Source organism: Rhinatrema bivittatum, chromosome 12 (assembly GCF_901001135.1).
Source record: "Rhinatrema bivittatum chromosome 12, aRhiBiv1.1, whole genome shotgun sequence".
In the NCBI taxonomy this organism is placed as follows: Eukaryota; Metazoa; Chordata; class Amphibia; order Gymnophiona; family Rhinatrematidae; genus Rhinatrema; species Rhinatrema bivittatum.
In genome coordinates, this window is record NC_042626.1 from 38,755,493 (window position 1) to 38,779,316 (window position 23,824).

The 23,824-nt window shown below is 44.0% G+C and overlaps 1 protein-coding gene across 1 annotated transcript in view; it reads left to right on the forward strand.

The window, feature by feature from the left end:
* The first annotated feature begins 1,377 nt into the window (after positions 1 to 1,377).
* ADAMTS8 (ADAM metallopeptidase with thrombospondin type 1 motif 8) overlaps positions 1,378 to 23,824 on the forward strand; it is a 62,854-nt gene continuing 40,407 nt past the window's right edge. Inside the window, exon 1 of the mRNA XM_029573117.1 lies at positions 1,378 to 2,933. Within this exon, the coding sequence (XP_029428977.1) occupies positions 2,247 to 2,933 (687 nt within the window). The 5' untranslated portion in view covers positions 1,378 to 2,246. The remainder of the gene's footprint in view (positions 2,934 to 23,824) is intronic.

Genomic DNA, 23,824 nt, shown 5'->3' on the forward strand with positions numbered 1-23,824 from the left:
ACAGAGCGACCCCCAAATGACCAATGTGCCTCGTGTTTTTCCTTCCAGTATTGAAAAGGATTTATAGTAGCGCCACAGTCAAAGGATGGCAACATGCTTTTTTTTTTTTTTTAACCACGAAGGAAAAATTGGCTGTCAAGGGTTTCCTTACCTTTTCAGTTTTGGAAATTAAAAGAAAAAGTCCATGAAGTTAGCATGTGGCACATTTAAAACTAATCGGAGAAAGTTCTTTTTTACTCAACGCACAATTAAACTCTGGAATTTGTTGCCAGAGGATGTGGTCAGTGCAGTTAGTATAGCTGTGTTTAAAAAAGGATTGGATAAGTTCTTGGAGGAGAAGTCCATTACCTGCTATTAAGTTCACTTAGAGAATAGCCACTGCCATTAGCAATGGTAACATGGAATAGACTTAGTTTTTGGGTACTTGCCAGGTTCTTATGACCTGGATTGGCCACTGTTGGAAACAGGATGCTGGGCTTGATGGACCCTTGGTCTGACCCAGTATGGCATTTTCTTATGTTCTTATGTTCTAACATTTGGATACATTCATTCTTTTTGTGGGGGGAAGTAGAATAAATCGATTCCATTTTTTTAAAACAGAATAAAAAAAAAAAAGCAATGCATTTATTGTAACACTTCCCATTCTTGTGATTATTGTCGTATGCGATGGGGGGGGGGGGCATTCCGAATAAAATAAACCAAAACTTCAAACAACTGGGCTGGACTTTCCTCCGACTCAAATACAGGCAATGACACCGCAAAAGCCCGAAATGAGCATTACAATTCAATAAACCTAAGAGATGCCGTTTCCATTCACAGGAGAGGACAAAAGTGTTTCGAGATCAGCTGGAGTGCACGTGTTTTACTGCTTACTCTTGCAGCAGGGTTAAAAGGTTCAAAGCTGACGGCTTCTAACCTCAGCTTTGTACAGTGATCTGTTCGTACAAATCCTCAATTTATCACTTTTCCATTTGCTAAAGGTGCATACTCTGGGTGTGGTTAGATTAACGCTGCAGAGACTTAGAGGGGGGACGGGACACAACTGGTGTTGCAATAACCACGCGGAGAGTTTGGTTTTCATTTAACCAGCACCAAAAAAAAAAAAAAAGAAATCGCAAACGGAGAGAGAAGGAGAAGCGGTAGCAAAAGTTTCGCTCATTCGTCCAGAAGAGTTCAAAGCAGGTCGTGAATCGTTAGTGTGCGCCCTCGTTCGCGGGGCCGAAAGAGTTAATACGAGAAGCGTGAAGCCTTCCCCCAAAGAAACTGGAGTTGAGACTTAAAAAGCAGGGGCGTGGCTTCCGAACTCATTGGTCTTAAATTTCATCCCCAACTTGTGTGTGTGTTGGGTTTTTTTTTTTCTTTCTCCGTCTCCCTGTCTCTAGAGCTCCTCTGTAGTCTAGTGGGAGGGGAAACTGGAATAGTGAGAGATCAAAAATAAACCGCTTATGTCAAAGCAAGCAAAGGAGGTATAAATACCCAGAAGCTCTCCAACCTGCTCTGGTGCTTCAGAGGAGTGGATCGGTGCAATCAGAGAGAGATAGAGAGGGAATGCAACTTTTTTTTTTTTTACTTTTTCTTTCCCTTCTTTGCTAACCAGACTGAGAGAGAAGAGATAACAAGGTGGTGGTGGTGAGAAGACACCTTCCGGGAAACGTAGCCGCCCTTCTCCCCGACCTCGTTGCGGAGCACTTGCTTTCTCGCCCCCACTCCCGCGTTCCCCCCCTGCTCATTTGCATCTGTGCCTTGGGGCTTGCGGCGGTTTCGCGTGGAGGGGGAGGAAGGGGGCTGCCATCGCCTCACCCGAAGGACCTAGATCAGGAGCGGAAAACACCCCCCCCCTCAAGCCCCGAAGTTTTCTCTGTAATTTGAACGCATATATATACCTTATACGCGCCCATCTGCGACTGGAAGATTGCACGCAGGGGGGCTGAAAAGGCGTGTCTCCCCCCCCCCTCCTCATTCTCCTCTCCAGTCTCAAGATCTCTCAGCTTTCCTTTGGAGACCGAAAGGCATCATTTGACTTAAAATCCCCCCCCCCAACCTGCTCATCTAAATCTGTATTTGATACATATTTGTTTTTGCTCCTTTTTTAAACTAGACGTTTTAATATTTTTAAACGTAGCTTCTTATTACCCCGATCCAACCTTTTAATGTGCATCTACTTAAGATTCACATTTGCACGTTGAGGGGTTTTAAGAGCTCTAGATCTATATAGTTTGTTTTTGGCTGAGGAGCCCCCCCCCCCCATGGCCTGCTTGCCCCCTTCCCGGGGTGGCTTTCGCACGCTGGTGCCGGCCCTCTTTTCCCTGCTGGTGGTCTCCGGCTCCCTCGCCCTGCCCAGCATGCAGCTGACCGTGCCAGTCCGGCTTCCCAGCCCGGCGGGCGAGCAGGCTCTCTCCTTCCGGCTCGCCGCCTTCGGCAGGGACCTCGTGCTGCGCCTGGAGCCCGATGCCGCCTTCCTGGCCCCGGGGCTGAAGATCCAGCACGTGCGGCGGGCCCGGGAGGGGGACGTCGCGCCGGCCGGGGCCAGCGACGAGGCGGCCGGCGGCCTCCGCAGCTGCTTTTACTCGGGCACCGTCAACGCGCGCAGGGACTCGCTGGCCGCCGTCAGCCTGTGCCGCGGCATCCGGGGCGCCTTCCTCCTGGACGGGGAGGAGTACGTGATCCAGCCCGAGCGTGCGGGGCCGGAGGAGGAGGGGGGCCAGCTCAGCCGCCTGCAGCCTCACCTCCTGCTCAAGAGAGGGCCCCGGAGGCTGGAGACGGGCACCGAGGATCCCGGGGCCGCGGAGACTGCTCGCCGGGAGGGGGGAGGAGGCGGCGCCGCCGCTGGCCCCCGGCCCCGGCGCCGCAGGTTTGTGTCGGAGGCTCGCTTCGTGGAGACGCTGCTGGTGGCCGATTCCTCCATGGTTCGCTTCTACGGCGAGGATTTAAAGGTAAGAAAGAGGCAAAGCCCCCCCAACCCCCTTCCCTCTGCAGGGTGCACCTGAAACCCGGTCCCCTGCACTCATCCATTAATCCACAAAACATGGAACGGATCTCTCGCTTCCAAAAAACGCATGCATTTATCCACTCAAACACTCGCATGCATCTCTCTTCCCCTGAAAAGTGTCCCCATACACAGAGGACTCCCTGCCTACACACGCACGCACGCGCGCACATATTCCTGTTTACTACCAAGTTGAAATCGGCCTTCCCACTACGGACTGCATGGTTTCTAGGAGGTTTGATTTTCTTACAACAGCCTGGTTTTATGATCCGGATTTAGCTATGGAAATGTTGAGGAACAGGCAATATTGTACCACTGAGAAAGTTAGTCTGTATGTGTACACACCCTTTCCCTACCACTGGTGACAGGAAACATAGTGAAGGCAACTCTGAATGTACCGATGTTAAAAAAAACCATTTTAACTTTACCTAGTCCACTCAGCAATCGATGGAAATGGGCCCCCTGAAAGTGTTTACTATTTAAATACACGCAGTGCTGTGCACCGTCTAAAGGAGAAAAACGCTTTTAATTGAGGTTTTGTAGTGGGAGGACAGCCTCGTTGCTCTGAGCACCTGGGAAAGCTGAAGGGGGTGCAGAGAGCTCTTAAATAACATTAGTGAAATATTGGGGCACTGCTGGGGAAGGAGATGTGTGTTTGTGTAGGTCGAGTGGAGAAAGTAACCTTTCATGAACCAAGTTATTTTAGCACTGTGCATGCACACCCTTGCACAGGTACAGGGAGGGGTTTTGGTTTTAGGCACCGTTTGGCGTCAGCCTAGTTGAAGTGTCTCCTTAAAGAAACTCACCTTTTGAAATAAAAGAAAACCCATGATATTTGTCCGTATAACTCAGTATATAAGTGGGGTGGAGGGTGGATGTTTAACGAGGAGGGAAATTCTGTTCAGTAAACCAGGGAGAGATCTGCTATTTTAAATTGTATCTGCTCAGGTCAGAGGTGAGATTGATAGCCTCCTGCTCCTCTTTTATTACCGAAACACGGTAGTAGTTGCCGTGATCTACCGCACACACAGATTAATACAGAGGGTGACAAAGAGCCAGTGACATCGGAAGGTGATAGGGACAAACATTGGAGTTCCTATGTATAGCTTAGGTGAACACTTGCAAAAACTGTATAGCTTTTAAGAGACGTTAGACCCTGCTTGATGATCTCCCAGGGTAAGGAAAGTGAAATGTAATTAGGTGCTAAGGAGATTAGAAAGTTATGAAAGGAATGCTCATCTGTGTATGTGAGGGGGGGAGGGGTGTCTTCCACACCCCCCCCCCCCCCCCACTTCTTTAAAATTTAGTGAGTGGTCCAAAGTTTGGGCAGGAACCTGTGGGTCAAACATGTGGTTCACCTGGGTACAGAAGGATGTATGTGTAATCTTACAAGCTGGCTGAAAAGAACTGATTATTTGCTGGGCTCCTTTCATTCAAACAGGATTTCCACATGCTTTACATTTTAATACTTAAAACATAGGTGCTGTCGTTTGTGAGGTAGGAACCCCAGCTGCTGATTATCTGTTCTGTGTGTGACTGGGAGGCATGCAAAGAGTTATGACTAGCAATTATTCTATCCAGGGCTGTCCTAAATGCCTTTTCTGGCAGCAGTTCACATATCTCTAGATATGAAGCCATTTACACAGTTCAGGAATTTTGCAAAGCTTAGGCCAGTGTTATTGAGAGGTGATTACAGATGGGCAAACGGAGAATGTCAGAGGTAAAGCTACTCGCCCAAGGTCACAGAGTCCGTGAGAGAGCAGGCTATGAATTCCAGATGTCTGGAGACCTGCAGTTCTCAGCTGCAGGCACCAGCTCACTAGCAGACCCTTTCCCATCGGAATTTTGTTTGTGTTTTACCAAAGTGACTTTTATCTCTGGAGACACCTTTTAAGTTCTCTGCTTAAGCAGTAAGGTAATAAAAGGAAGTGCTTTATGCATACTCTTGTTCCTCACCAAGGCTGTGTCCTTGACCTAGCTTCAGATACCTGAAAACTGATGATGTTTATAACAAAGCACTGCACCTCTGAAATGGATTTCTGAAGGAGCTGTGCAAGAGTTGTTGTTTTTTTGAATCTTTATTTTTTATTGGAATTTGGAAATTCTTCTGTGCTCAGTGAGGATGGCGGATCAGTCCTCCTCAGCTCAAAGGTATGGTTCTGAACCATCTCATTTGCTTTATTTTTATAGCCACTCAGCATAGTCTCCTCCCAGTTTGTCTAATTACTCATGTTTGCCTCCCCATTTGAATACATTCTAGCACTGTGGCTGGAGGCCAAAAGGCTGACAAGTTCCACCTAGGGCCACGTGGAATTCAACTGTGTAGGCAGATGCAAAAACATTTTTTAAATGTATTTATGTTTTTATTCCTCTGTTGGCTGTAGATAGCTTGATAGCTTTCAAGCCCTCATAATTCTGTATGATACCATGCACGCAGACTCTGTGCTCTACGCCTACAGCAGAGGAATAGTTTTTAAAAGCCTTTGATTTCTGTTGGCCTGTGGTAAGAGCCAACAGATACGCAATCTCTTCCGTGCTCAGATTAACAGGCTTGTTCAGTCAAGTCTTCTCTCTCACACAAACTAGGAAAGCTTTACATCTTGAGTGATTTATATTGTGTAGCCCACGATTACCCATGCTAAATTCCTACCTGTTCTTACCGTCTTATCTCCATCCATCTGTGTCATGGGCAACTTCTCCCGCGTTCTCTTCCTATTTTCTGTTTTTCCACCATCCCCCTATATTCCCCACAGTAGTGCATGAACCCCACTCAGGTGGATTTCACTTTTGCGTTAGATCCTGCTATAACAGCATCTCTTTTGTTCCCCCCCCCCCCCCCCCGCTATAATAAAATTGTTTCTAGAATTCCGTTTGAGAACTTTCAGTAGAACAGTGTTACATCATGAAGCTTCCATTTCTATAATTCTGGTTACAGAAGCCAGAATAGTTATTTTGCTTCTCCAGTGGTGATGATGGTAGGAGGCCAGTTCTGAGAATCTTCATTCATAATTTCCTAATTTATGCCCTTGCAGACAGATTATCAGGCATTCCAGTGCTTCCTTTTCCAATTGGATCATAAACACAGAGTACACTTCAACTTATTTTGTGTCCAGTGACTAGGAATATTTTTTAGGTTTGCCAGTACTGTCTTCTTCACCCCAGGAATGTTGTGTTCTCCATTTTGGTTCCTTTTTTAGAAATGTTTCACTACTATGCTTCCTCGGCTCAGATAACAGAGAGCCCAGGCTACCATGTGCTGTAATGTGAGATTGATGCAATAAGGTGCACCCAGCAAAGTGCACGGTTTTACCTGCTGCTGTGCACACATTTTTTGTTCACAAACTTTACTCCTAATGCAGTAAGAGTTTTCCGCACAAAAATTCAGGTTTTTATGCATGCTAAGCATTTTTTATGCACATTTTCAGGTTAGTGTGCTTTGTTTTTTTTTTTTTAAATGTCTGATGCATTAGCATACTATTAGCTTTCTGCATTTGGAGTTAACAGGTTTTTATTTTAGTGTGTATGTTAAAAAAAAACAAAACTGCTCTGAATTTCAGGGTGCAGTTTAAATGCACAGTTTATTACATTGACCCTGTGTGTTTATCAGGTTATAATTCAGGTCCTGCCCATGTGGGAAGCAGGCAGTGTGCTCACTTAACAGTCAAAGCAACCTTGCACTTGGAGCTAAAATAGAACAAACTTTACAAAAGTTCTCAGCTTTGCCTGTGAGCAGATCCAGTGCAACCAGCCATTAGTGAAATCCTTCCACTTCCTCCTTTCTGTTTTGAAAGTTCTGGTGAATTTAGAACTGGCAAGACTAGAAACTGAGGTCATCTATTCAAGCACGGGGTCATTGGGAGATTAAGGCATCTCCCTTTTGTTCTCCCAAATCTCCTACTTAAGAGCTATCAAATATTGGCAAGTACCGTATGTCTTCTCCTCATGCACGTACATCAACGGATCTAAGCCCTTCTTCAGGGATTACTTCTGGAGGGGCTTTCAGTTTCCAATTAATCCTTGGGTCTTTTTGTTGAAATCTGTCAAGTAAATGCTGAGCCGTGCAGTGTCTGAGAATTAGTGAGCTACAAGCTCATGTCACATGGGCTATCAAACACAGACTCATAAATGTATATGCCACAGGCAATCATTTTTAAGAGGGAGCTGTCTGACCCATTCATTCAAATGTGTTTGAATAATTAAATAAGATACATTTTAGCAATGAGATGGTGGGGAGGGGGAAATGGTAACATTGTTGTCCTAGAATATGCATCCCCATTCTCCAACTTGTTGCATACTAAGAAGCCAATATTCAGTAAACCAGTGAGCAGACAAGTTTGTTGGGCTAAATTTCCGCTGAATATATTTCCTAATGTTATCTGGCTATATGTAGCAGGATAACTTTAAAACCCAACTGGCTATGTCTGAACAGAGCCATTAGGTGTTAAACTTATTCAGCCTTGTGTGACTAGATAACTGACTTACAGGCCGATACAGTACAGTGCGCTCCGACTGAGCGCACCGTTAGCCGGCATTTGGACGAGCGTTTTGGACGCGCTAGCTTTACCCCTTATTCAGTAAGGGGTAATAGCGCATCCAAAACGTGCGTCCAAGCCCCCCCCCCCCCCCCAAACCCAATAGTGCTTGCAACATGCAAATGCACGTTGATGGCCCTATTAGGTATTCCTGCGCGATTCAGAAAGCAAAATGTACAGCCAAGCCGCACATTTTACTTTCAGAAATTAGCATCTACCCAAAGGTCGGCGCTAATTTCTCCGGGCACTGGGAAAGTGCACAGAAAAGCAGTAAAAACTGCTTTTCTGTGCACCCTCCGACTTAATATTATGGCGATATAAGTCGGAGGTCCCGAAAGTTTAAAAAAGTTAAAAATTTAAAATGGGCCCGCAGCTGGTGGGTCGAAAACCGGACGCTCAATTTTACCGGCGTCCGGTTTCCGAACCCGTGGCTGTCAGCGGGTTTGAGAACCGACGCCGGCAAAATTGAGCGTCGGCTGTCAAACCTGCTGACAGCCGCCGCTTCTGTTAAAAAAAAGAGGCGCTAGGGACGTGCTAGTTTCCCTAGCGCCTCTTTTTACTGCTGGGCCTAATTTAAATAAATTAACACTGTATCGCGCGCACAGGAGTGTCCTGTGCGCTCTCCCGCAATTTTACTTTATCGGCCCGTTAATGGGCTGAATTCAAAAGAAGATAGCTGGTTAAGTAGCACTGTTTTAGGATTACATAATAAAAAAAAAAAAAAAGTACAGAGAGGGCCTGCAGCCAGATTCCCATCCTCACCCCTCTCCGCAATATTTCACAAATGGCCCTTTTTGGATGAGCAATCCCATCCCTTCCAAATCCCTCCAAAGGGCTTGAAAAAAGATTGGGATGTCTGCAGGTCAGCCCCCCCTTTCCCTGTTGTTTTTTTTCTTGCCTCCCTTCACCTCTTTGTCAGATCTTGAACACCCCAGCCTGGAGCGAGAGATTCTCTTCCCCCGCTCCTGCTGCTTCCAGTATTGTTCTGCCAGCAATGTTGGTAGTTTACACACCCAGCTCACCTGTCAGAGCAATGCTGGGGGAGGGGGGCAAAAGGGAGTCCGATTTAGAAAATAAATGGGGAAGGGGTGGGGGGGGTGGCCTTTGGACCCCACAACATTTTTAAGCACTTCAGGGGAGCTTGGGAAGGATATGGGGTGCTTGGCCCGGTAGGACCATTTGTAAATATGGGGTGGGAGGAGTAGTCGGGTCATAGGCTCACACTCTACATTTTAAAATCCAAACAGTGCCCCTTAAATGGCTACATTCTTTTGACTATATAGCCAATTAAGTCTTATGTTATCTGGCTGCACAAGGCTAAAAAAGTTTAGACCTGCTCTGAGGCAAGCCTAAAGTTATGCAGCTAACTTAGGGGGTCATTTTTCAAATTGCGTTAGGGCCTTCTCACGGCCATTAGGGCCCTAACACCCACAATAACACATGTGATAAAACATTGCAAGATGCATTCGCAAATTTGAAAAATTTAGTCAAGTGGGAAGAGTAAATGAAAATGAGGGGTGCTTAACGTTGCGTGTGATAATGTAACACACACTATCTCTAGATTTAATGCCGGAAATAACTGCACCTTTTTTCCTGGTGTTACGCTGAAATGTGCATTATGGCTGAAATGGGATTTGCGAAATATTTTGGGCAGGGAGAGGGAGAGCCTCTGGGGGGGAGGCACATTTATTAGTCAACTTTTTTATACCACTGTAAGAGGGGGCATTCTGAACTCGGGGTGAGGATTTGGTGGTGTGCTAGGTTTTGGGGGGCAGTTTTACATGCGCAGTCAAAGGTACGAACAGCACAGTTACCATCAGTAAAGATTTTGTGATTTGGAATGATGAAAGGTACAAAAAGATGAGATTTATACAATGTACTCTCGACCTAACTTGACACATGCTCTACCTAGCTGGATGAATTAGGTCCATTCTAGAATGCTTCTTTTTTTATTCTGGCTAGATTTTAGCCATATAATGACTTAACTCACTTTGTCTTAGGGGACATATTGGCTATCTGGCTAAATGGCTTTGAATATTGACCCCCCCCCCCCTAAGTTTAAAACAGCAATTTTTCCTAGTCCATGCAGAAGTTCGACCTGCAGAGAGGGGACAGGAAGGGAAGACATTTCTCCCTATCCTAGGGCCTAATTCATCAAGGACTTTACTATAGACACAGAATCTAAGTAAAGCCTTAATGAATCAGGCAGTTTAAAAAAAAACAAAACTGAAGAGGAAAGTAAAAAATCAATATTCATCTGCAGAATTAATGGGGCTCTGCGAAACTATTGGAAGCTTCTGTCAGAATTTCTCCTTTACAATTGTCACTAATTGGATGCCCCTTCAAAAGCAGCCAGAGGTAGTGGGAGTAGCAGAGTGAACGCCTCTTGCAGGGAGCAGTGACAAGTATCTCATGACAGTCTAGACTGAATGGGATAGCACAAAGCATTCAAATGAGTTGGAGGGAAGCCTGTGCTTGGCCCACCCTTGGCTTGCCCTCCAGGCCCTGGCCAGGTTTTCCCGAAAGCTTGTACAATGGATTTTGCAAAGGAGCCAATAAACTCTCCAGCTCTGATTTCAGAGTCAAGCAGCTCCCAGACAAAACCCAGAGACTGCCCCTAAAGGTTCAATTAACTCAGATTATGTCCGGAATCTAATTGCAACCCTGGGTGAAATTTCAGAGAGAGGGAAGTGGGTGGCTCGGCGAATGAACACGCCCAACCTTTCATCTCTGGAATGAGTTCATCCTGCTCGGGAGTGAAAGAAATTAAGTTTCTGACCTTAGACAAGTGGCCTACATGCATTTGACACAGCTAACTAGAGCACAACCCAGATGCTGGCTAACATAAGAATTATACTTATGTATACGTCTTTCCATCTACCTAATCTCCTGATATGTCTATTTAAATTTAGTGCCTACCATTTTTTGCTGTCCAGTGCCATTTATTTGATATTCCTTTATCTGCACATGTGGCTGCTCTTGTGACTTCAAGGTCATATGTGCTCTATTTTTCTTTAAGTTCAGGTCTAGCAAGCATGAATGGAGTCGGTCTAAGGTTACCACATTTCCAGAACTGAAAACCAGAATGCTTTTCAGCTAGCATAATGACTGATGCCGGGGCTTGGGGTGGGATTAACAGAAACGTAATATGCTGTCTTTAAGTAGCAGCTTCAGTAGCTCCTTCCCCCCCCCCCCCCCTCTCTGTATGCTAGCTCCAGCATTTGCATACCTATTTCCAAGAAGCATGCATGCCAATTTGCAAGGCACAGCTAAGGAATGCTTCAGCAAAAATATTAAGAGGAGACCATGGCAGAATGCCCTTGGACACTGAGAGAGGCCCAGACATATAAAATATGATGGCAGAGAAGGCCATATAATTATAAATTGGCATACATACATATTTCACTGCAACAGCCATGCAAATACAGGAGAATGTGTGGGACTTGTCCAGCTAGTCAACAGGTTCTCTGATAACAAGCCTAGAAGATAACCAGACCTGGAAATTTAAAGTTTTGTGAATGGACAGTAAGTCAAGAGGCCAGTACTGGGACTGCAGTTGTAAACTGGAGCATACTGTATTCCTAAGAAAGAAGCAACACCATTATGGTAAAATCAGGTGCCAAGTATTATGGTGGCATAACATTATCCTAGCATACGGAGCTATAATGTACTGTAATATATTCCCCTGGTTGCCTTAAGTTGCTGTACAGTGTTTTATCCATGGCAATGAGCTCTTTATTTAAAATAATTTCCTTCCCTCACTAACATTCATAAAAACTAGCAAAGCTGACAAAATTACAACAGCTTAAAATAAAAATGAGCCTGCACCCAATCAGATGGACTGGATCCTTTTTTTTTTTTTAAGTAGCCCCAGACCAACTATCTTAGAGCCAAAATAACCACTTAACTGTGACTTAGTCGTCACATATTTTAAAGGCCGACTTAAATAAGAGTGCTTAGGGAATAGCAGTGGTATTGATTGCATCAGTAGCATGGGATCTTCTTAGTGTTTGGGTAATTGCCAGGTTCTTGTGGCCTGGTTTTGCATCTGTTGGAAACAGGATGCTGGGCTTGATGGACCCTTGGTCTGACCCAGCATGGCAATTTCTTATGTTCTTATGTTTTCAGCTGCTTTTTGAATGACAGAGCTCGAGTAATAAGACTCATACAGTTGGGTAGTGCATTCAAGAGTGGACCAGCAACTGAAAACACTCTTTTATGTGTTTGTCAGGTGTGCCAAATGTTGTGGTGATCATAGTGCCCAGGAACACTGGCAGATCCGAAGCATAGCACAAATCAATACTGAAGAATCGGAGCTGAAAAGATTTTTTATTAAAACTTGCACCTTATACTTGTTCTTTCAGTGCACAGGCAACCAATGTAGTGCATACAGAACAGGGGTGATATGTTCTCTAATACTAACTCCAGTCAAGACCCAGCCTGTGGAATTCTGTATGATTTACAAAACTTGGACTGTAATCATTGGAAGACCAAGCTATAATGATCTTCAGTAATCATGGCCTGACAACACCAATGTGAAAGCAGTCTGAATCTAAGAGAGGTTTCAAATGATGGATCATCCAAAGCTATTAAAAAAAAAAGATCTTTTTATGTTCTTAACCTACTGGTGCATCGCCAGGCTAGAATCCAATTTCGTCTGAGATTCCATAGATGATTAACAATCAATGATTTATAAGCTTCAAATTCAAATACTGTAGGTGCATTCAAGCAAGGAATTCTACTCAAGATCATAATCTGTTTTATTGACATTTAAAACTAGCCTGTTATACCGTAACCTTTGTGGGTTGTTTGTTTTGTTTTACGGAAGCCATTTGAAGATGGCCTCCCGAGACGACATCAATAGTACATAGAACTAAATATCATCTGCATGAAGTTTGTAATTTAGGCCCAAGTCTGGCAACAATTTACAAAGGCAAGATATAAACGGAGTAGCTGAAAGTACAGATCCCTGCGAAATACCTGATGTAAGGCAATTAAATTCCCAATCACAACCTGGTGTGTCCTGTCTGCCAAAAAAAGAAGAAAATTTCCAGACCACTCCTGCTATTCCAATCTCCTCAAGATGGGTAAACAAGTTATTGTGATTGATGGTGGCGAAGGCTGCAATAGAACTGACGTATTTCAGACCTTGAGCAAAGCTTTACCTGACAGCGTCCAAACTTGACAGCAGCAGTGTTTGTGTTTTACAATTTTTCCTAAAATCAAACTGACACCGATCTAATACCGAATTGGTTGCAAGATGATCATTAAGCTGTTGTAACCCTGCTGATTCAACCACTTTTAGCAACAAAGGGCAACAACAAGACTGGACAATAGTTTGCCAGGTAGATGTAGTGTATTTGGATTTTCAGAAGGCGTTTGACAAAGTCCCTCATGAGAGGCTTCTACGAAAACTAAAAAGTCATGGGATAGGAGGCGATGTCCTTTCGTGGATTACAAACTGGTTAAAAGACAGGAAACAGAGAGTAGGACTAAATGGTCAATTTTCTCAGTGGAAAAGGGTAAACAGTGGAGTGCCTCAGGGATCTGTACTTGGACCGGTGCTTTTCAATATATATATCAATGATCTGGAAAGGAATACAATGAGTGACGTTATCAAATTTGCAGATGATACAAAATTATTCAGAGTAGTTAAATCACAAGCAGACTGTGATACATTACAGGAGGACCTTGCAAGACTGGAAGATTGGGCATCCAAATGGCAGATGAAATTTAATGTGGACAAGTGCAAGGTGATGCATATAGGGAAAAATAACCCTAGCTGTAGTTACACGATGTTAGGTTCCATATTAGGAGCTACCACCCAAGAAAGAGATCTAGGCGTCATAGTAGATAATACATTGAAATCGTCAGCTCAGTGTGCTGCAGCAGTCAAAAAAGCAAATAAAATGTTAGGAATTATTAGGAAGGGAATGGTTAATAAAACGGAAAATGTCATAATGCCTCTATATCGCTCCATGGTGAGACCACACCTTGAATACTGTGTACAATTCTGGTCGCCGTATCTCAAAAAAGATATAGTTGCAATGGAGAAGGTACAGAGAAGGGCAACCAAAATGATAAAGGGGATGGAACAGCTCCCCTATGAGGAAAGGCTGAAGAGGTTAGGGCTGTTCAGCTTGGAGAAGAGACGGCTGAGGGGGGATATCATAGAGGTCTTTAAGATCATGAGAGGTCTTGAACGAGTAGATGTGACTCGGTTATTTACACTTTCGAATAATAGAAGGACTAGGGGGCATTCCATGAAGTTAGCAAGTAGCACATTTAAGACTAATCGGAGAAAATTCTTTTTCACTCAACGCACAATAAATCTCTGGAATTTGTTGCCAGAGGATGTGGTTAGTGCAGTTAGTGTAGCTGGGTTCAAAAAAGGTTTGGATAAGTTCTTGGAAGAGAAGTCCATTAACTGCTATTAATCAAGTTTACTTAGGGAATAGTCACTGCTATTAATTGCATCAGTAGCATGGGATCTTCTAGGTGTTTGGGTAATTGCCAGGTTCTTGTGGCCTGGTTTGGCCTCTGTTGGAAACAGGATGCTGGGCTTGATGGACCCTTGGTCTGACCCAGCATGGCAATTTCTTATGTTCTTATGTTCTTATGCCAGTAGAGAAGAAACTAAAGAAGCTTTTTTCAAAATAAGCCTAACTGATTGTTTCAGGAGGGCAGATAGATAACATTTGGATAAGGACAAACTGGCTATGCCTGTCATGATATTGAAATGCCACTGACTGCTGGATGCTATACAGTGGGCTGCATTGCATATCTCAAGGTCCCCAGCATCCTGATTCTCTGATGTATCCTGTAGCTCTGTCTTGGGCACTCACCAACTCAGTACTTTCATAGGCCCAGTGCACAGGATTTCCTGTGGATGTGCCCTGATGACATCATTACTATTCTCCTATAAAAAGGAAGCTTAGTCCTCTGAACCGATGTCTGAGCATCAAGTTTTGGATCTGTGCATTTGCTGTTCTTTTGCAACTTTTCTCCTGTGACTCAGCCTTGTTTGCTGCCTGCCCCCGACCATTGCTTTCCTCTTGACTGTGATTGAACTTCGCTTGGCCTGCCTCTTGATGTTGGATGAACTCTGCCTTCCTCGACCCTACCTTTCTGACCATGCTTCTGCCTCCTGATTCTGTTGTTGCCTTGGACTTGATTGTCCACTGCTGTGAGTCCACCTCCTAGTCCATGATAGTTTGCTTGGGCCCTAGACGCGGTTGACGTTCCCCTGTTGGACTTTCTGCAGAGTCTTTCTCAGATGATGCAACAGAAGAACAAAGACCACATTCTTGGTGTGCTGCAAGACCTCTCTCTGTGATTGAACAAGCTGCAGTCATCCCTAGTAATGGCTATGCCACCTCTAGCCAGTCCCATGACTGGTTGCTGCTCCCGCCTCCCTGCCTCCTCACACACAGCTGCTGCATAATGCCCCTGAATCTCTCCATGGTGAGAGTGCACCTTGAATACTATGTGCAGTTCTGGTCACCACATCTCAAAAAGGATATAGCTGCACTGGAGAAAGTGTAGAGAAGGGCGACCAAAATAAGGGGCATGGAATGGCTGTCCTATGAGGAAAGGCTAAAGAAGTTAGGGCTGTTCAGTTTGAAGATGAGACAACTGAGGGGGGATATGATAGAGGTCTACAAAATCATGAAACGATTTGAACAAGATAATGAAAATCGGTTATTTATTTTCTCAGAGAATAGAAGGACAAGGGGGCACTCCATGAAATTAGCAAGTAGCTTATTTAAAACAAATCAAAGAAAATTCTTTTTCACTCAGCGCATAGTTAAGCTCTGGAATTCTTTGCCAGAGGATGTGGTTACAGCAGTTAGTGTAACTTGGTTTAAAAAAGGTTTTCAATAAGTTCCTAGAGGATAAATCCATAAACTGCTATGACTGTAATTAATAAACAATAGTAGCTTGTGATCTATCTAAGTTTTGGGTACTTGCCAGGTACTTGTGACTTGGATTGACCACTGTTGGAAACAGGATTTTTGGCTTGATGGACCCTTGTTCTGACTCAGTATGGCATATCTTATCATCCTGTGCACTACATTTGCCCCTACCACCCGGGTATGATGGAAATCCTAAGACCTACAGGGATATCATTAATCAATGCTTGATTCATTTTGAGCTTCAGCCAGCCAGCTTCACATCAGTATGAGCCACAATGGCATTTATAATTTCCCTTTCAGGACAGGTCCTGGCATGGGCCTCTCCTTTATGGGACAGAAATGATCCCATTCTTTCTGATCTTCACATTTCTGACTTGGTTCAGCTCTTTGATGAACCCACTTGAGTCTCTTCCATGGCTTCTGAGCTGCTGCACCTGAGACAAGGGTCTATGACAGTAGAACAGTACATGGTACAATCCTGCATCCTGGCCTCTGAGCTCTCCTGGAATGATCAAGTGCAGGTGGCCTTATTTTGGCAAGGTCTGTTGGACCGAATTAAGGACGAGTTATTGCCAGGCTGTGATGTCCGCACCAAGCTGGATGACCTTATATTCCTTGCCATGAAGTTGATATCCATTTTCAGGAAAGATCCTGAGAGCAGGACCCACCTACATACTTGTGGCCATTTGGTTCCCAGGTTGCAGAGACCGATGGCGTCCCCTGTCTGGTCTCCGTCACAGCCAACCTCAGAGGAGTAACTCATGCAGCTGGCTCGTGCCAAACTCTCAAAAGAGGAGAAACGCTAGTGACTATTCAACCTGTGCCTGTACCTTACTGGCAAGGTCATTTTATGCCACCTTATGACCCAAGAATTCGGGAAACACTCATGCCTAGTTGATGGGGGGGAAGGTACCCTAGGCAATGCCCACTCTACTTCCCCCTGAAGAATTATTTTGAATATCCAGTTAAGAGATTCTTCTCGGAGGCCTCTTTTGATTCTGGCACTGCCAGCAACTTCATCACTGAAGCTCTGATATTAGAGTTCCAGATACCAGGGGTGTGCAGGGATAAAAAATTCATTAGCATTTTTCAGTTGGATTTTGAGAGTTTTTTTTCACACAAATCTCGGTTTGTGGAATGTTGATTTGTTTTATTGATGTGAAAAACAAGGAATCAAACTTTAAAAAAAAAAAAAAACCCTCAAAAAATGAAGAAAAAATGAAAAGGGGTCTCCTGGCCCCATCCCTCCTATCTACCTGGTAAAATGCTGGGGCCAGAATGTACCATAGCACCCAGTGTGGTGGGGATCCACCGACAATGTCTGGACCCAGGCCAAAGCCTCAGCCTTGTATAGGCCAATGCCGTGGTAGGTTACCATGACCTCATTCTTGGGCTAGGTTGGAACCTGGAGGCCAGATCCTGATGCCTAGGCCTTGGCTGGAGCCCAGGCATGGGCCTATGCCTAACACTGTGGCCCAGCCTGGATGCTGGGTCTCTATGTCAGGGCTCGACGCCTGGGCCCAGGCCCAATGCTGCCGCCCAGCTCAGAAGCTGGGTCCCAAGGCCAGGGCCTTGACCCAGACCCAAGCCTGTCACAGGGATCTGACCCAGAGGCTGGGTCACAATGCTGGGGTATGACCCAGGCCTTGGAGATCCTCTTATGCTTCTTCTTTCTTCACCTCTTCTATACAACTGGTGCCATCTACTGGGGTTATACTGGAGTTAATTAAATCTAGCGCATTCACCCCAGCAGACAGCACCATTTTGATGTACAGCATTTCTGGGGTCTCAAGTCAAGGCCCTGGTGTTGTGCTTAGGCCTAGGCCACAGCCCTTGCTTTGGGCCTCTGCTTGTGCCCTAGGCAAGGCCCTAGGCTCTGGCCTGGGTATAAGCCTGATGCATTCATTTAAAATGAACGCAACAAATAAAGTTTGTTACATTTGGGGGCTCCCGATTCATTTTGGCCCCCCCCCCCCCCCCCCCGAATGAAAGGAATTGGCCTTAATTGACACATTTTATGCATTTATTTTAAATTAATGCGCATCCCTACCACAGACTGCCACTGCCTCTCAGCGTGTCCACAGACTGGGACCCTTCTTGGGTCGCTTCAAGAAGACGGCTGACAGAAAGCATATACCCACCCCACAATTCATTCCTGGGGGCAAGGTCTGTCTTAGCACAAAAAACATCTGACTCAAAGTACCCTTGCCTAAATTTTCCCCTAGATTCATCAGACCTTATCAAATCAAAAAGCAAATAAACCCAGTGAACTATCAACTCAAGAGTCCTCCTGCCTTCTGCCTGTCTCTCTGCTCATACCTCTGATCCTCAACAGTTAATCTCGGAAAAAGCCTCTCTCCACCCATGCCTCTGCTGATTCAGAAGCAGAGTTTGAAATCAACAACATTATCGACTCCAAAATAGTGAGAAAAAAAACTTATTTAGTGGTCTGGAAGGCCTACGATTCCAAGGAAAGATCTTGGGCACTAGGTGAGAGCCTCAATGCCCCCATTCTGGTCTGGAGATTTCATCACCTCTTTCCTTGTAAGCCCAAGAACAGACAACCTGAAGGGGTTCCTGGGAAGAGGCCTAAGGGTTGGCATCCCATTCCATAAATCCAGCATGGACCCAGGCATCCAGCTCCTCTGATATATTCTGCAGCTCTATCTAGGGCCCTCACTAGATCAGCACTTTTATAGGCCCAGTGCACAGGATTCCCTGTGGGCATGCTCTGATGATATCATCACTTCTGTCATAAAAAGAAGCTCAGTCCTCTGAGCCGATGCCTGAGCATCTAATTTTGGTTCCATGCATTCCTGTGTGGTGGTGGTCTTTGGCTGCCCGTCTCCTGTGACCAGCTTGATTCCTGCCTTGCCTGCTGCCTGCCCTGACCGTTGCTTGTTTTTTATTTTGTATGTGCTCTGCCTGCCCCAACTTGTTGCTTGTCTCTTGACTGTGATTGAACTCCACCTGCCCTGTCATTGCATGAACTCTTCCTGCCTGTCTGACCAAACTTCGGCTTCCTGATTCTGTTCTGGTACAGAGAAGGGGCTACCAAATGATAAGGGGAATGGAACAACTCCCCTATGAGGAAAGACTAAAGAGATTAGGACTTTTCAGCTTGGAGAAGAGATGGCTGAGGGGGGATATGATAGAGGTGTTTAAAATCATGAGAGGTCTAGAACGGGTAGATGTGAATCGGTTATTTACTCTTTTGGATAATAGAAAGACTAGGGGGCACTCCATGAAGTTAGCATTGGGCACATTTAAAACTAATCAGAGAAAGTTCTTTTTCACTCAACGCACAATTAAACTCTGGAATTTGTTGCCAGAGGATGTGGTTAGTGTAGTTAGTATAGCTGTGTTTAAAAAAGGATTGGATAAGTTCTTGGAGGAGAAGTCCATTACCTGCTATTAAGTTCAATTAGAGAATAGCCACTGCCATTAGCAATGGTTACATGGAATAGACTTAGTTTTTGGGTACTTGCCAGGTTCTTATGGCCTGGATTGGCCACTGTTGGAAACAGGATACTGGGCTTGATGGACCCTTGGTCTGACCCAGCATGGCATGTTCTTATGGTCCCTTGATCCTGACCGTCAGCTGCTGTGAATCCACCTGTAGTCCATGACATAAAAGTTGAGATATCAGAACAAATTGCCTATAATAATACAGTTGCACAAGGATTTAGAGAGCATGAAGTAGGTCTCATCTTTTGAAATTATCTGTGTAATATCATTACATGAAAATTCAGAGAAATTATCCCGTCTATTTCACTAGATATTACAGTAGATGGGATCAGCAGAACCCCAGTGAGCCTATTGCATATTAGGGATGTGCGTTCATTACATCTGTTTCGGCGAGTACATGCATACCCTGCCAACTTTCTAGTACACATGGGAAAACAGTATACATGTATCTCATTAAAAATACACACATACTCTGTTTCTCATGTAAGAACATGCCATACTGGGTCAGATCAAGAGTCCATCAAGCCCAGCATCCTGTTTCCAACATTGGCCAATCCGGGCCATAAGAACCTGGCAAGTACCAAAAATCCAAGTCTATTCCATGCTACTGATGCCAGTAATAGCAGAGGCCATTTTCCAAGTCAACTTAATAGCAGGTAATGGACGTCTCCTCCAAGAACTTATCCAATCCTTTTTTAAACACAGCTATACTATCTGCACTAACCACATCCTCTGGCAACAAATTCCAGAGTTTAATTGTGCGTTGAGTGAAAAAGAACTTTCTCTGATTAGTCTTAAATGTGCCACATGCTAACTTCATGGAGTGCCCCCTAGTGTATTAGAAAATTGGCGAGGTACCACGTATCCACCAAAACGGATGTGACGAATGCAGGGATACTTTCCCCCTGATTAAAAAAAAAAAAAGATTCAAAAGCTCTGAGCAATGTTGCAGTTGGATTAGCCATTAAATCACTCTATCCTGGTCTAACTGCCAACGATTTTACAACTGAAAACCAATGCGCACTTCGTCCCTGTGATATTCTTGCCATAAAGAATGCACAATTTGCTGCTTCAACTTTCTTCCTATGCTTTTCCAACATTAATCTGTATTGTTCGGGTAAAATACTGGACTGACATTTAAAGGACTCCAATCTGCTAATTCAAATGAGTTAAAATAAATAAATAAATAAATAATCCGGGTCTTTGTGGCCTCTCTTCCAAATGCCTGCTTGTCATGTTTCCTCTTACATCCTTTACCTAAACTCCTAAAACAAAAAGAAATAATCTGACCATACAATCATTTCAGTTTGCATCTGTGAAGCACTGAATGAAATACATAGATATCAAGCCCAATGTGTGGTCATGTTTAGGTACGGGTTGCTTGACAAGCTGCTCCCAACCCAAAGCTGACCCACTTTCTGGGAATCCCTCGGTGGCAGTAGACAAAGGCACAAGAACCACATGCAAGTTAAACTTGCCTCGGACTAAAGTAGTCGGAAATCCAATAACAGCTATATGGTGCTAGCTTTTTTGCTGCCCTGTGTGAACAAATACAGTGCTGCACCCCCCCCCCCCCCAACTCAATGAACTCTCTGCCCTGGGCTGACCAAATGAAGCCCAGCTCCCTCCAGTGATACAAAGTTTAAAAACTGATACCTCCCTCAACCCCTCCCCCACAACCTATGGCTAGTGCAATGATCTTAGATGCCCTAGGCAAATCTTATTACAGTATTCTGGGGTAAAAATATCACTTATATTATTATATCTATATGCACTGCTGTGATGCCAACCAGAAATTCCTGCAAAAAAACCAAAAACACTGAAGGATAGCCAAGCCATAGGCTGGAGGCAGGAACCACACTGACTCCAGCTGCCTTCATGCAACTATTACAGTATTTATCAAAACAAACAAGAGTAGACTGCCTACTGGCTTACTAGAGAGGGTTCAGGAGCTTCTTCCCCTGAGAGGTGGGGGATGCCAGATCATAGGTGAGTTCCATTTCTTATCCTGCCCAGTAGGACCCCGCCTACAGAGCAGTCTCCTTCTGTGATGTTTAAGGTGTACCAGATCGCTAGTTGGGTCCCCCACAGGTAAGAGGGGAAGTAGGGCCACTCCCTTACAGACACTTGGAACCCATATGGTATTAGGCCTATTACAACGTGCATTGGGTGTGTGCTTAACCCTTCAAAAGCCCTAAAACACTAATACACTTCCTGTTAGGAGAATGCCTCACCTCAGTCACACATGCAGAGCATAAATAGACCCTCACCAAATACAGAATAGATCAACAATGAAGGAGAAATACAAAAATACAGACAGAAACTGTAATGGAAACTGCAAGAAACCTGCTCCCTATGCAGTGCAACTATGAAAAGAGAACTATCACTATTCCTCAAACATCAAAGAATAAAATCAAGAAATATAATAAATACAAAAACATACTAATAAAAATATTTCAAAATCTGATAAATAAGACTGAATAATTAAAGACTCATATACATGTTATTCATAAACAAAAGTTAACTAGATATCAATATATAAGACATTGCATTTTTAAGAGACAAATAAATAAACATTCATACTAGCATTCACTCCATGCAAAAAAGATTAAGACTGTAGTGTGTAGTGTCCCGGGTTAGAAGGTAAAAGCCCCCACAAGGCCCTTGTTTCCTCAGGGGGAACCCTGGCATAGAAAACACCGAAAAATCTAACATAAATATTAAACTCTGATGGTCTCCCTTGCCTTTGGTAACAGAAAATTTCCCTGCCCTAGGCATTGAGTGTGTAATGGTGATAGAACATACCTCTCCCTCCAACCCTGAGCATACGGTTCATACAGTGATATAAAATGCCCCTCTCCCTTGCCCTGAGCATGGAGTTCATCCCCTAATACAAGTACATTTGTCTTAGAAAAATATCACATTTTTAATTTTCTACAGTTTCAGCAAATGGCATGGAAATAAAGGTCAATAAACAAAAAAAATATATAAAGTAACATTTTTTTATTGGACTAACTTAATATTATCTACGTATTAAGTTAGTCCAATTAAAAAGTATCACCTTATATAGATATATTATTTTGCAAAATATGCAGGCTCTTGGCGGCTCTTGGCATTCAATAAAACATACACATTAAAATAAACAATACTACTACACAAAAACAATAAAATCACTCACTTAAACTTGCTGTAGATCTGCATAACATCCCAGCTAAATATGATCCAGTTAACAAGACCACCATCTTTAATATATCAATCACTTTACAAGAAGCTTTCCTGAAAACACCTGAATGGCATACCATTTTAACAGATGCCACTTCACAAGAAAGTTATCCAAAATAATTAAGTCTTAAGCATGCTCTTAAATGTCTTATTGATGAGACCATCCGGTACTCATGTAGCAAAGAGTTTCACAAAAGTTGGAACCGCCACTGAAAATGCTCACTCTCTCTCATACCCGTCAAACAAGCCTGCTGTATAGAAGGCACAACTAGAAGCCTTCTATGTGAACATTGCAGGGATCGAGTTGGATTGCCGATTCTCAGCATCGCAATAGCCTAAGGTGGTAACGCCAAAGTCAGTAGCTGATCTTTATTTCTAAGCAGATGGGATAGAAAACCTGGAAACTCAGAGCAGTAAAACAGAGACCTCATTGGTTTCAGTTAGCAAAAGAGATAACACATTTGGTTTCATTCGGTTTGGTCCGTGCATGCAATTTTTGCCTGTGTAAAATGTTTACATACGATGAATTTGATATTATGTGCGTAAGTACAACCTATGCACTTAAACTACCAAAATAAATGAAATGAACTAAAAAAAAACCAAAACTTCAAGGGAAAAAAAAAGACAGCACAAAAGAACAAACCAATATGAACATTTTTTGTGTGCACCTGCCTCGTTAACAGAGCTTTGACTGAACAGCTGGGCATTTGCTTTACAAATCTGAGATCCTCCTGGGTCTAATTTCAGCAATGACCTCCCTTCATAGCCACTCCAATCAAAACAGTCAGTTGGGAAGTCTTCTGGCTTCCTTCTGTGAAAGGGAATAGCCTGTCTATGACCCAGGAAATACTGCAGTAGTTCAGTCTGCTTTCCTTAATTCAATCTTTGCAAAGCAGGAGACATAGCATACATTCAATGATTCATCCTTATCCCTTTCACAATAATCCGTCCTCTTACTCAGCACGTAGCCACGTTTCCCCCCAGTAATTGCTCCTTCTGTCATGTCATAGTGCTGCTGAAGGGCGCACCACATTAATTAACAGACCTAATCCCTTGTACAAATACTGCTACTGAGGTGTCCAGGATCCTGAGGTGGATTTGATTCCTGAGGTTGTGAAAATGCCCCACACCCTAAGCTTATGAAAGGAATTTAAGGGAGGAATATGCAGTCCTATGGAAACCATGTGTCTTTGTGATTGGCTGGGGGCAAAAAGCTTCTCTGCCTGCCACTGGCTTAAACATCTTTGACATGGCTGAAGACCTGGAATGCTACAGGCAAGAGAATGGGCTTCTAGAAACCTAACAGGAAATGTTCTGTAAGGTCATTAATTTGGCTAAGCAAGAAGGGGTCCCTCAGCTGAGATTCCTCAGTCTATCTGGCTGCAACTTGAGGCTCCTTCTTCCATTTCTCAATTCTTTTCCTCTTTCATAATGATTACATTTTTTGAGCATGACTCTGATTCCACAAGAGGCTGCCAAGTGGTGATGACAGTTGAAGTTGGCGTGCCTTAGGATTGCTGTGAAGCTGAAGAGACTGGAGATTGTCTCTTCATTCAGCAGCTGTGTTCATAGCTGGTACATGCATAAAGAAATGTTCTTGCATTGTCCCTACCAATTTCATGTATAGGGCCACAACCAGGGTAGAAGGGTAAAAACTCAGTACTCAGCATGTCTTAAAAAAGAACGTCTAAGGATTTAAT